This window comes from Pelodiscus sinensis, chromosome 4 (assembly GCF_052426305.1).
Source record: "Pelodiscus sinensis isolate ZL-2025 chromosome 4, ASM5242630v1, whole genome shotgun sequence".
NCBI classification, from domain to species: Eukaryota; Metazoa; Chordata; order Testudines; family Trionychidae; genus Pelodiscus; species Pelodiscus sinensis.
The window spans coordinates 43,512,429-43,527,104 of NC_143055.1; the positions used below are offsets into that span (position 1 = coordinate 43,512,429).

At 39.9% G+C, this 14,676-nt stretch overlaps 1 protein-coding gene across 1 annotated transcript in view; it reads right to left on the reverse strand.

The window, feature by feature from the left end:
- Window positions 1-8,715: 8,715 nt before the first annotated feature.
- SMIM14 (small integral membrane protein 14) overlaps window positions 8,716-14,676 on the reverse strand; it is a 57,790-nt gene continuing 51,829 nt past the window's right edge. The window contains exons 4-5 of the mRNA XM_006129505.4: window positions 12,491-12,639; window positions 8,716-10,895 (exon numbers count right to left, since the gene is read on the reverse strand). Coding sequence (XP_006129567.1) covers window positions 10,863-10,895; window positions 12,491-12,639 — 182 coding nt within the window. The 3' untranslated portion in view covers window positions 8,716-10,862. The remainder of the gene's footprint in view (window positions 10,896-12,490; window positions 12,640-14,676) is intronic.

Genomic DNA, 14,676 nt, shown 5'->3' on the forward strand with positions numbered 1-14,676 from the left:
CTGTCTCAAAGCTACTTTTGGGTGATATGAGTGACAATTCTCTCCTTCTGGATGCACAAGAAACTGAAAACCCATATGTGCACACTACATAGTAAGGCTCAAGTGCTTTGTGAGTTCTTTTTAGTCATGTGTATGTTATAAAGTACAAACTACCATATATCATACATGGGAAAGGGTGCCAGATTGTTCTGTTGCTTTGCATATACTACCCTCTTATGTAATTGCGCCTGCTTTGATCTCATTATGGTGCACAGTGGAACTTCAGAGACCAAGGGCCTGGGTCTTATTTATGTGACTGCCCTGCTATACTGCTCTTGCCCATTTGTTTGCAGCCCATGGTACAGTTTGGATTTATGCGGGGCTCAACACACCGCCCGCTGGTGGGAGCCAAAACAAAAAAGTAGTCAATATAATGGTCTTCTGTAGATATTTGTTTTATAGTTAAATGCCTGGACTGTCATTATTGATTATTAAATGTGCTGTCATATGGGTAGAAATCGGGTAAATAGTGCATTTTATTAATATCAGCAGAATTGACTTAAATTTGGCCTGTATGTTGTGTACTCTTACCTTAATCTTTATATTCATGCCTGTCAGTGGAAAAGAAGCTATTTGCATATAGTAAGTTTAACTTCAGTACCGGGCAAATTAGTCGAAACAATAGTAAAGAATAAAATTGTGAGGCATGTAGAAGAACATAATTTGTTGGACAAAAGTCAACATGGTTTCTGTAAAGGGAAATCATATTTTACTAATCTATTAGAGTTCTTTGAAGGGGTTAACAAACACGCAAACAAGGGGGATCCAGTAGATATAGTATGCTTAGATTTTCAGAAAGCCTTTGACAAGGTCCCTCACCAAAGGCTCTTGTGTAAATTACATTGTCATGGGATAAGAGGGAAGGTCCTTTCATGGATTGAGAACTGGTTAAAAGACAGGAAACAAAGGGTAGGAATAAATGGTAAATTTTCAGATTGGAGAGGGGTAACTAGTGGTGTCCCCCAAGAGTCAGTCCTGGGACTAATCCTTTTCAACTTATTCATAAATGATCTGGAGAAAGGGGTAAGCAGTGAGGTGGTAAAGTTTGCGGATGATACCAAACTGTTTAGGATAGTCAAGACAGAAACAGACTGTGAGGGACTCCAAAAAGATCTCACCAAACTGAGTGATTGGGCAACAAAATGGCAAATGAAATGTAATATGGATAAGTGTAAAGTAATGCACATCGGGAAAAATAACCCCAACTATACATACAGTATGATGGGGGCTAATTTGGTTATGACAAATCAGGAAAGAGATCTTGGAGTTATCGTGGACAGTTCTCTGAAAACTTCCACACAGTGTGCAGCGGCGGTCAAAAAGGCAAATAGGATGCTAGGAATTATTAAGAAAGGGATAGAAAATAAGACCCAGAATATCTTACTGCCCCTGTATAAAACTATGGTACGCCCACAGCTTGAATACTGTGTACAGATGTGGTCTCCTCACCTCAAAAAAGATATTTTGGCCTAGGAAAGGGTTCAGAAAAGGGCAACTAAAATGATTAGGGGTTTGGAACAGGTCCCATATGAAGAGAGGTTAAAGCGACTGGGACTTTTCAGTTTAGAAAAGAGGAGTGTGACGGGGTGAAGCAACCCCGTCACTTACCAGCGCCGCGAACCGTGGGCGCCGGTGAGGTAACCGCCGCCATGACCATGATTGCCACGGCACCACAGGAAGCCGGAGGCTTGGCACGTCATCAGGACGCGCCCGGGGGCGGCAAGGACATCATAGGCGCGCACGGACAGAATAGGGAGGGGCGCCCGGAAGTGAGGGGTAAAAGCGGCGCCGAGAAGGGGCCCGGAAATAAAAGGGAGAGTGGGGAAAGGAGCTGGGGGGAAGGTACGGAAGGAGGGGAATTGGCTGGAGCGCGAGGGGGGGGCAGTAACTGCCCGGCAGAGTGGAAGAGACCCAGGGCGGGCCATGGAACCCCAAGAGCAGGTGCGTTTGGGGTAGACACCCCACCTGCTACCGTCAGGAGACACACTCCTGACGTTAGGGCCCTGGGTCGGGGTCTGGAGAGAGGGTGGGCCTGGACCCCCCACTCTGCCCGGGCGGGCCTGGATCACCGACCAAGCTATCACAAAGGGGGGGGGGGAGGACCGAATCGTGACAGAGGGGACAAAGCGTGACAGGAGACTGAGGGGGGATATGATAGAGGTCTATAAAATCATGAGTGGTGTGGAGAGGGCCGATAAAGAAAAGTTATTTATTAGTTCCCATAATAGAAGAACTAGAGGACACCAAATGAAATTAATGGGTAGCAGGTTTAGAACTAATAAAAGAAAGTTGTTCTTCACACAGCGTGTAGTCATCCTGTGGAACTCCTTGCCAGAGGAGGCTGTGAAGGCTAGGACTATAACAGAGTTTAAAGAGAAGCTAGAGGTTAGGTCCATAAAAGGCTATTAGCCAGGGGATAGAAGTGGTGTGTCCCTGGTCTCTGTTTGTCAGAGGCTGGAGAAGGATGGCAGGAGACAAATCGCTGATCATTGTCTTTGGTCCACCCTCTCTGGGGCACCTGGTGCTGGCCACTGTCGGCAGACAGGCTACTGGGCTGGATGGACCTTTGGTCTGACCCAGTAAGGCCGTTCTTATGTTCTTATGTTATGTTATGTTCATATATATTTGCATGTATATGCAACCACACTTCAGTTGCGGCCCTCAGCATGTGTTGTGGCTATCATTGTGGCCCCTGGGGCTTCCAAAATTGAGTAGCCCTGTTTTAGTGTGTTAAAATCTGCCCCAAATATGGGTATATGTGGCTAAGGACTATCTTTCTGTCTTTGTAGTGTCCAGCACAATTTGGTCCCAATTCTGGTTGGGTTCTTTGGGCAATACTGTAATATAAAATAGCAATAAATAAAAAGAAACCCTATGTATGATAAAAAAAAACCCAAACACTTAAACTTGCAGGGAAAAAACCCTGAAATGTTTGATGTGAATACCCTTTTAAGCCTCCAGTTCTTTAGTTGTCTGATGATGGCACTTTGTTCTCTACTAACTGACCTTCCTTCTAATTAAATTATTTAAATCCATTTCTCACCAGAGATAGAAATTATTCACACTTCTTCCCAGGGATGATTACATTTGAAGGCTTTATCTATTGTTTAGTAAACATCTTGGTTTTTTGAAAAAATGCTATTCATTATTCTAGAAGACATCAAAGCTATTCCATCAGAAGCAGTGCTGTGGGCAGTAGAAATGCTTTGATGAATATGAAGCATACTAAATCTCCCAACAGGAGAGACACTGCAGGCATAGCAACCATGTCAATAAAACATACAGGAAATCTTAAATGCTAAAATAAATGCAGTGGAAGTAAAAATAGTAAGATCAGGAGGAATTGTCTTTTGTCACTCAGCCCCAGTTGGAGGAGAAACCATTTTGCTACATGAGACCTTTCAGCAATATCTGTGTCTTTACTCATGTGTATTGTCCTGTTGACTGTGAGGTAGTGAATAAAGTGAAGAGAGTCCATGGAACTCTTTGCCAGAGGATGTTGTGAAGGCCAAAACTATATAACAGGGTTAAGACAAGAACTAAATAAATTCATGAAAGATAGGTCCATTAATTGCTATTAGCCAAGATAGGTGGGGATGGTGTCCCTAGTTTCTGTTTGCCAGAAGCTGTGACGTGATAGACAATGGATTACTTGATGATTATTTTTTCTGTTTTTTCCTCTGGGTCACCTGGCATTGGCCGCTGTGAGAGGATATAATACTGTGCAAGATGGACCTTTGGTCTGAGCCAGTATGGCCATTCTTATCTCTCTCTTTATATATAAAAAAATGCTTAATGCCAGATGACAGAATGTTCCTGCCAAGCAACAGAATGATGTCATGTCATCAATGTCAATAGACTCTCTCAGCCAAGCAAAAGCAACCAGGGGGTAGGAGGGAGGAGGAAGAGTGGGGAGTGTAGCGAGCAGAGGGCACAGCTCCCTAGTGTTCTTATGGTATTAAATAGCTGAGGGTATGTCTACACTACCCCACTAGTTCGAACTAGCGGGGTAATGTAGGCATACCGCAATTGCAAATGAAGCCCGGGATTTGAATTTCCCGGGCTTCATTTGCATAAGCGGGGAGCCGCCATTTTTAAAACCCCGCTGGTTCGAACCCCGAGCAGCGCGGCTACACGGGGCACGAACTAGGTAGTTCGAACTAGGCTTCCTAGTTCGAACTACCGTTACTCCTCGTGAAAGCATCCTCATCTGCAGAGCTCTTTTCAGGATTGTGCCCATGAGCAGCGGGTATTGCAGGGCAGGGGAGGCTAAGCCTTCCCAAACAGCCAAACATAGCCCTGCCCACACTCTACCCCGAGGGCTCGCCTCCCTCTCCCTCTTCCTCTGTGGCCCCAGCCCAGGCTGCTCATCTTCTCCAAAATGGGCAGGACTAGGGTGAGCTAACTGGTGGGTTGGGACTCAGAGATGGTCTCTATGACAGATTCCCACAGAACATGGAATAACAAGCTGCATGAATCATCAGTCTAGCTGATAAAGTCAGATTTTTCCATCTCTACAAGGAAAACTGCAGATTTAGGTGGGCTAAACACAACTCTTGCTTTAGCGCCCAAACCCTGAGTTTCTTTAGATATCTTTCTTGCCAATTTTCAGTGCACAATTTTTCATTCTACCCACAAGGTTTGCTATTAAGTGGCATTCTGCAGCTCCTCTGTGATTTACCTCATGTCCTGGGTTTGTTTGTTTTTAATTCAGCTAATGGCTGTTACCTTCCATAAAATAAATTTAAAAAACCCTGTCTACTGAGTCTACTTTGCTATCTTTAATATATGTCTTCATTAAATAGTTCTGTTCATCTTTGTGTTAGCAGTAAACAGTAACACTGAAGAGCTTTAAAAAAACGGCTTTGAATGCAGCATTAACAGTCCTTTCTAGTCCTATTATTTTATGATTATATAATATTTCTTTGTTTTTATTGAACATTCCAAAGCACAAAATACAATAAAGACCCAACAATCATCACTTGAATCTTGCTAGAAGCTGTAAATGTACAGTAATAAGTTTGTTTTTTAAACTAGCTCCATGTGATTCTTGATGGTGAATGGTTGCTCTACTGTGACCCAAAATTGCATAAAACATTTTATAATATGCTTTTCCTTAAGAACAATAGTGTATCCTTTTAATTGGTAAAAACAGTAAATGAAATATTTAAACAAATTCTTTATGTCTTTGCTCATCCTATTTGTCTAGCTGCAATAGTTGCAGCTGTGAAAGGGAACTGCCCCTCTCTGATTAACTGTTGCTTATTACCCTCCTGAATATTTGATTTCCTTTATTATCTCATAGGGTGAGATAGCAGAAGAATTCTTGATCAGTGGGGTGTAAATTTACATGGTGAAAAGGCAGTGTTAACTGGTTTGAACCCTGTTGCTAGTGGGAGAAGAAAATTACTAACATACTATAATTGGTAAGACCCAACAAAAACTGAGACACAGAGGAATGGAGCAGGTCATTTTCTCCTGCAGCTACTCCCTTTGCTTCCCCCACCCTATAGCATCTCATAAGCAGTCCACTTTTCCCTCAGTACTCAGCTCTAGAGGAAATGATAGTACCCTAGAGCTGAATTCTTATGGACAGAAAGAGAGAAAGCACTGTATCAAACTCACACCAGCCAGTCCCACCTCAATTCCTCGCAGCATCCTAAAAATGTTGAGACAATTTCTGTATGTATCTAACTAAATCTCACAATCCAATGTAGCCACTAGGAACTGTGGGATTTGAGTACAGCACTTCAGTAAACCATAGATGGAAAATGTGTTGAACCCCTGAGTTAACAGATTCTTTTTTTAAATAATGTGACAATATGCTTAATCAAAAGAACCTCAGAGTTACAAACACCAAAGTTATGAATTCACCGCACACATAATTTGGAATGGGAAGTGCACAATCAGGCAACAGCAGAAACAAACAAACAACTCTCCCCCCAAGAATAAAAGCAAGTATTGTACTGTGTAAATGAAAACTACTAAAAAAAACAAAAGTAGCATTTTTCTGCTACATGGTAAAGTTTCAAACCTGTATTAAACCAATGTTCAATTGTAAACTTTTGAAAGAACAAGCATAACATTTTCTTCAATTAGAAACATTTCAGAGATGCAAACAACCTCCATTCCCAAGTAGTTTGTAATTCTGAGGTCCTACTATAACATAATTTTATATTGTGTCTCTGCTATTGTTATCCCTTCTCTTGTGCTATTTCTAACTTTCTGGGCAAAAAGGTTCCAATGCAAATAGCAGAGGGGAAATCCCTGTTTCAGTTTTCAAAGTATCTTAAACCTCCGAACTTGCTATTTGGGTTGCATGTCTGTGCTCATATCAAAAGTTAGAACCCATGCATGACAATGTCACTTTTTGTGATTTGCCCTGATTAACAGTCTAATGTTGTGTTACTATGTTGGTTGATTATCTTTTTAACTGCTAGATTATTTGAGAAGAGCTTTAAAATTAGTTACAGTTGTTCTTAGCTAGATGTGACCTTGATTGATTGTCAAGAAATTCAGACAAAAACAAAAGGTTAATAAGATTTGAAATTTATTTGTCAATAAAAAGTGCATAGTACAAGCCCTTTATCCCACTTTCATATATTCAGTAAAAGATTAATAGTAAACCTTAAATGGCACAGACATGATTTTTGTTTAGCATGATTCTGACATTTTAAATCACCAGTTTACATCAGGTACATCACATTATCATTTTTCATCTTTCAATAACCACATTACAAGGGCTAAGTGATCTGCAGACACTATATGAATACACTTGATTTTTTTTTTAGAATATAATAATTGTGTTAAGCAGATACAAAAAATACTACTAATTTAACAAAGTTATAAATGAAAGTATAAACATAAACTCTCCTCTAATTTTAAGTGCTATTTCTTTAACTTGTCTTTTATTAGTGGAGCCTCAAATCTTTAATATAAAATTGATACTGGTCTACAACAGTATATTCCACTGATCTCTTCCAATGGGTTTGTCTTAACATTTACAATGGTCAGTTTTGTTATCATGATGCAGTTATTTCATCACAAATTATGATTATGGGCTAGATTCTGCCACCCTTATTAATAATGCTGCTTCTAGAACATTCTTTGACAGTAGTCAAACTAATTACAAAGGAACTATTTGCTGAGTGAAATAACATGAATAAAAGTGGCAAAATATAGCCCTATAACAGATACTTTTACTTTAAGCAGTAATATTTGTCTGTAGTTTATATAGTAACCAGAAGATCTCAGAATTTAAAATACATGTTGGCATGGGATAACAGCCTGGATACTTAGCAAAACATTTTTCTATAAAATATTTCCAATGCTTTTCTTAAACATAGAAAATTTGAAATAGTAATTTACATAATGAAAGTACATATGTATAAAAATGTTAGGACAACATATTGTCTAGCAGAATTTAAAGAAAAGGTAATTCAACACAAAACAATTTAAAAATTCTCTGATTACAATGTACAAACAACTATGGCTGTATATTGGCCAAAATCTGAAAGCAAGGTGCACAAAGCAAGCCTTATATATAAGCATTAGGACAGCCAATAGAAAGTGGGCTGATCTCCAAAGGTGCTGAGCACCTGCAAGTCCCATTGACTGCAGTAGGAGCTGGGGTTGCCACTACCTCTTAAATGAAGCCCCTTTCAGTTAGGCTTCTAACTGAATGCACCTGAGTTTGAAGACTTTTGGCCACTGATTCTTGTAAGTATTTTTTGTTGGTTCCATAAAAAGATACAACATTACCTAAGCTGTTCAAAATGTTATTCCAAACAAAGATGTCGTAGGAAGGCAAAAACTAGCAGTTGGATTGTGTATCCCAGTAATGTCCTTACACAGTGTTTATTGCCTATAATGCCACTAGTCATATTGGCACAAATTCTCTCATTACATTGCTGCAATCCCATTATCTTTAGCATAGGCATGCGCAGCACATTTCATTAGGGTGTGCACCCAGGGAATTGTATTTTTAATTTTTTTTTAAGGCGAACATTTATTGAATTCTCAATCAAAAAGGACATTATTTTTATTAATCAAACACACTAAAGAAACTAAAACTTAACTAAACTTATTTTTTTTTAAATTAACAACTAAACTTTACTTAAAAAATACAAACTTAAGTATGAGACATTGTACTTCTTAGTTTGTTTTTATATGTGCAATTTGGCGCTTATTGCATAATACAGCAATCCTTACTTTAAAACTAAAAGAGCATATCATGCGATTAAATTAAAATGTAAAGCCACTTTTTTTTTTGACACATTATAGGGTTACCAGGTAGTCTTAAAAAAAATACCAGACACACTTCATGTGGGGGAGGGAGAGGGACCAGCCGGGAAGGAAGCAGGGCTGGCTGGGAGGAAGGGAGGGGGGCTGGGAAGCAGAGCTGGCCGGGGGGAGGAGTTGGGGGCTGGCCGGGGGAGATGGGTGGGGAGGTGGCCAATGGGAAGCAGAGCTGGTTGGTGGGGGGAGGGAGCGGGGCTGGCTGGGGGAGATTGGGAGGGTAGGCGGGGGTGGCCAGCAGGAGCGGGGCTGGCCGGGGGAGCTCAGGAGGAGGGGAGAACTGGCAACCGGAAGCAGCGCTGGCAGGGGGTGCAGTGGGGCTTGCCGGGGAAGATCGGAAGGAGGAACCAGCCAGCAGGAGGTAGAGCTGGCGGTGGGGAGGGGGGGCTGGCTGCAGGAGATCGGGAGAGGAGGGGGAGAACTGGCCGCCGGAAGCAGGGCTGGCGGTGGGTGCAGCGGGGCTGGCTGGGAAAGATCGGGAGAAGAAGTGGGGAAGAACCAACCGGCCGGCCAGGAGGAGGTGGGGGAAGGAGCGTATCAGCCGGTGGGGAGCGGGACTGACCCGGGTAGTGCAGATCACAGGGCACTCCCACCCCTCGCACAGTCCAGGCGAAGCGCGAGTCAGTCCGGCTGCGGCTCCACCATGCGTTTGACCAGCGTGCAGGAGCCTGGACTAGGATACCCCTCCTCCTCACACTCAACCAGGGCTCCCAGCGCTGATCGGGCCCCACCTCCCAGCCAGGCTTCCGGGAGCCCAGTCAGAAAACCAGAAAATACTGGACAATGCACATGTCCAGTATTTTCTGGATTTTTTTACAGGACAGAGCCCCAAAAACCTGGACTGTCTAGTAGAAAACTGGACACCTGGCAACCCTAAGACATTAGGGTGTGCCTGGGCACATCCCATATGCACACCAGTGATTTTTAGTAAGGTTGCATCAGGCTAACAAAGAATTTGCCCAATAGCATTTTACTAATGCTTCCTATCTATAGGCTCATAGCACCCTGCTACAGAAGCTCAGTGGCAGAGTTACATACATCAAATTCTAAAAACATTTTCTCTGGTCTATATTGTATCTTTACAAGACAAGTTGGCTGAGCTGCTATTTATTCTGAGTAGGAGAATCATATCTCTGATAACAGAGATCCAACATGATATTCTTTCAGGGCCCAATTATGCAAATCATTTCTCATGTGAGTAGCCCCTTTGCAAAAATAAGGAGCTCTCATGTGAGTAAAATCTTGCAGAATCAGGCCATTAATCTCCCACATATTTGTTCTTCTTACCTTTGTGGAAATCAGCTCCTTAGCCATCTGGTAACACAAAACTGTCCTTTACATTGTTCTCATTAATTTTTCAAATTGATAAGAAAAATATACAATGCTACAATTCTATACATCTTTAAAATGGTCTTAAATTATTTAATGTATGCTTAAAAAGTCACTCTCACTAGGTTCAAACAGAAGATGCATATGCACGCACGCACACACACACATTAAAGAGAAAATATATGCTGTAGGTCTTCACCAGCAATTTGTATATTGAATAGTCCAACAAGTATAGATAAGAATAAAAATCTATGATACTATATATGTAAAAACCAAATTGTAAGTAAATGACAATAACTTTCTGAAGTTAATGACTGATAACATTTTGATCCTATTTAGTACATTACATATTGCAGCTCAAAATTTAAGATAACATTTTATACTCAGGACAGAAAATTGTAATAGATACTTTTCACTACAATTTTCTTTTTCTAAAGTTTATAAACAATTTCCTGTTAGAATTTAGTTGCCCAAGTTTTAGTTGTCTTTAAAAATATACTGAATCAGACAGCTCACTTACTGGAAAATGTATTTAAATTTAATTTTGGTGATTTAATTGTGTGTGTAAATTCTTCACATACAAGTTTTTGATTGTGCTAATTCTCCAACACAGCCTCATGCACACACGCATATATATACTTTCATTACAGCAAATGATCCATGCTTTTGCAACAGCCCTAAAAACTAGTTTAGCGGTCCAAAGACTTAAAGCTGCTCTGAACAGCAAGGCAAAGTAACTTCATTTTTTCCTCCACAAAACTCATGCTAATGTTTGCAACTCAGTTTCTAAAATATATAGCAAAAAAGAGAATTACGTGGAAAATTAACTTTTAATGAATATAAATGGACAAAGATTTTAATTTCCTTCAACTTTGCAGTGGACCATTGCAAAAAATTATGTATTGTAATCATTGTAGCAAAAAGTGAATGAGTGGAATGTCCACAGTAAGAACAATAAAACCCCACCTTCTGCAACTTTTTATTGTTTATTCAAATATCACCTTCTAGGAATAGTAATAATATATAAAGCAAGAATTAATTTAAAACTGAAATATCTACTAGGTGTTCAATACCAAAATAATATCATTCTGCTTTATGTAAATGCAAAAGGAAAATAGTATTGAATAGGATTTTGTACTCTGGTCACTTTCGTTCATTTGGTCGTGCAAATTTTAGCATTTCCAGCTTTATAAGGTCTAATCCACAGGTGGGGCTGGTGGTTCTTGTCCCTGATTGTACGAAAGGAAAAAAATGCACTGGTTAGAAATTCTAATCTGCTAAGCATGACTTATCAAAAGAATTAATACAAAGGAGATACATGTTTCCTGTTTTTTAAATCCTCCTCCAATAAAAAGAGGTATACAGGATCTATCGGAAAAGGCTCTATTTAGTGATAGATCAGCCTCTAGACTGCCGCTTTTCTCCGACAAAGCTCTGTGCTGGAAAAAAGCAGCAGCCATTTTTATGCTAATGAAGTGCGGGATATTTAAATCCCCGCATCATTAGCAATTTCACCCAGCCTAATCTGCATCCCTCTTCTGGCAGAGGAGTGCAGTCTAGACATACCAAAGGTGTTTCTCAGGACTGACTATGCTGTGAGTATTCAACCAATATTTATAACTGTAATTGTTGCTAGGGTATAGAATATAAGAGCATATATGTTTATGCTGATATTTTGCATGTAACAAATGCCAAATGACTTTTTGACCAATAAGCGCTTCTGTGAAAATTAAGTCACAATAAAACTTAAAATGGCTAGAAAAATTATTTCCAACAAAATCCACCTGTTTGGTCATCACAGCACGTTCTATCCCATTTTTGCTATTCTGTACAGAAGACTTTAAGGGTGGCCTCAGTAGTTCTATGTTCTGCTTGTTTTTCTGCTTTAAAAGTGAAATTCTGCTCTGAATGGTGACTGTGGTAGCTCATGGGTCATGACCTAGTGATTAGAACATGGCCAGTAGAAGCTGTGAGGATTGTGCTGGGAACAGGGGCAATAATGATGTTAAGTATCAAATAAATGATACAATTTGTATTGAGTACATGATTAGTCAATAAGGGGCCACTGCAGCTCTGCAGTTTAAATGTAGTAGCAGCTGGGTGTACAGGTAGCCTGGCTCCTACTACATTGAAACTGCAGAACCACAGTGGGAGTAGGTCTGGGACCCAGCGCAAGTGGTCCAAACTGCTGCGGCTTGGCCTTTTAAATGTAGTAAGAGCTATCCAGCTCTTACTTCATTTAAAAGGCCTCCCCTGCATTGCCCCACACCCACCACTGTAGCCATTCTATCTCCAGGAGAGAGCTCTCCCTGCAAAAAAATAAAACAACCTGATTGAGAGGTGGTAGCTTTGTTGCTTAGAGTATAGCTCCTGTCCATAAAGCACTGTTCCACTCATGCTAGTGCTTTTCACCGTTAAAACTTTTGTCATTCAGAGGGATGTTTTTCACATCCTGAACAACAAAAGTTTTAACAACAAAAGTGCCAGTGCAGGCATAGCCTGATGAGTTTCATCAATATAGTTCTCTCAATAGGCACAGGGAACATATCTATTCACTGAGAAGATACTGTCTTTACAGTTACTTTTCACAGTATAACCAGATTTTAAACAAAAGAATTATTTCCAGTCTGAAAGACTTTTGAAGAAGGGAAAATATACATTTTAATATTAATGTAGTACCAAAAATAGCAGTAGAAAGCATAAGAAAACAGCTTTGGGAGGAAAGTTAATCAATATAATGTAGTGTACTTGTTAAGTGTTCCTAAATCTAGACATTTTGTTTAGATTTTGTAGGAAGGGTGCTTAAAGACACAGACATACTTACATTATGTGGACTGGCTGGTTTTCCAGCTATGTTGGATCCCCTTAGATTAGTTGGTCTCAGCAAGAACAAGACAAGAGCGATAACCACCCAGGCCATCATTATCATGGCAATATTAATGCCATTATCACCAGAGGAATTTGGTCCTGGCACTACAGACAGAGAAAACTGAATTATAAAAGGGTGTGGGAACAGAGTCCTTTTATTAACATGAAAATGTAAACACAGCAGAAATAACAAACCAAACTCAACAGTGAGTCTTCTTTCAGGTTGGCTTTAAGATTCATAACCTTTTGTACGGTTAACAAAAAAGTGCCAATCTCCTAAAGTTGCTATGAAAGTCCCTCTTAATGGGTTATAGTTAAAGACTGCACAGTATCTTACTGGAGGCAGAGTATACAACGACTGGTCAGAATGATTTACAACTCATATCATTGCAACCCTCCCACCATAATTATACATATATCAATATAAGTGAAATATTCCACACTAGTAGGGGGAATGGAGGATGATTTTCAAAGCCCCTTTTTATAGGCAATTAACACTGCAAACCCCTAAGTACTGTGTAGGGTTGTTAGCCTCCACTTGCTTTTAAGCAATATTGTATATGTAGGAACAAGGAAGGTGCCTAGTTTCTTGTGTAATCCACACTATAAAAACATGAGTCTTTGTTTCCCCTCTGGTAGATGATCTACATAGGTAGAGGAGGAGTCTACTAATAGTGCTAGCTAATGAAGCAGGATACAAACTTGCTTTTAACACTTAAGGTCCAGATGCAAACCCTGCTCTCAGCCCAAGCACAGAGTATCATTGTAACTTATTGTGAAAAGAAGTTGGCAAATCTTTCAATAAACAACTTATTCTGTTAATTTAGCTCTCCAATTGTTTCCAGTGAGGCTTGATGTTTATAAATTTGATGGAAATTCAAAATGATGTATTGCAAAAACTGTGTGAACAGATGTCTGTCTTGGCATTAATCGTGTGCTTGCTGAGGCAAAGATTTTTCATTTAAGTATTTGACTTAATATGTGAGTGGTGTGGTTGGTAACTGAGATCATGTTTCCTGACCTAATGGCATAACTATTCTAAACTATTTCTCTTTCTTTCTAAAACCAAAGTATAATGTGTCAGGGTGCAAGAGGGCCTTAATTTCTACTTGACAGAAGTGGGGAGAAGAGTGCGGAAGGGGACAGAGACAGGGACCAACAAAAAAAGGGAAGCCAGTATACTGATATTTGCAACAAAATACCAATTTCAAATAATAATTTAAAATGACTGGAATTTCAGGACATTTCCAGAGAATTGAGACATTTCCCTGAATGGAGTTGCCTGGTCATATTACCAGAGAGAAATAAGTATTTAAAACCTTCCCAAATATCTGATTATTTGAATATTAAAAATGTGCACCCTTTTTCCTGTTTGGGTACATCTAGACTTGCTTTCACTTTTGAAAGAAGATACGCAAATTTGGCAGTAAAAGATCAAGTCTTTCAATGTTCCCAGACCAACTGGTTTAGTACATTAGCTGCATGTTTCTGCTACAAGAAGTAGTGATATGCTAGTATGTAAAATTACCCTTATTAAGCTCTTGATTTAATATCCCATTACACTGAATTTCTCCTCTTTCAGACTCATAAAACCTTTTGAATTCAACATCACAACTGATATTGACTTTAAGCAGTGTTGTTTGTGTGTTACACATCAGAATGTAACTAATGCAACGCTATTATGAGGTAATTTTCAGAACAAGAAAAGCTACATTATTTTATTTATGAAGGTTTAGATTTTGTACAAAACCTCAGATTGAGGGGAAAATCCACAGGGAAAAACACACCCTTGGAATTTGCAGATTTTTAGCATTCAATCATTTTTGTTAACGTTTCGCAATTATGTATAGAGACCGCTACCATGTTGGTTTAAATCTAGCCTATGTTGATGTTTGCTGGAAGTTACCACCAGTAATAGTTGTTTGAGATCTAGTTGCAGTGAGTGGGGAGGGGTCAATCAAGTCCCTTAAGCACAAGTTTTCACTATGGAAAACTATCGTCATACTTGTCCCCTGCCTTGATGGCATTTACAAGATTTCCCAAGGGCTGAGTGGGCACAGAGAACTATTCTCTCATCCATGAAGGTGTTATCATCACATAAGAGAGTTCTGGCACACTACTGGGGTATTGTGGGGATGCTTA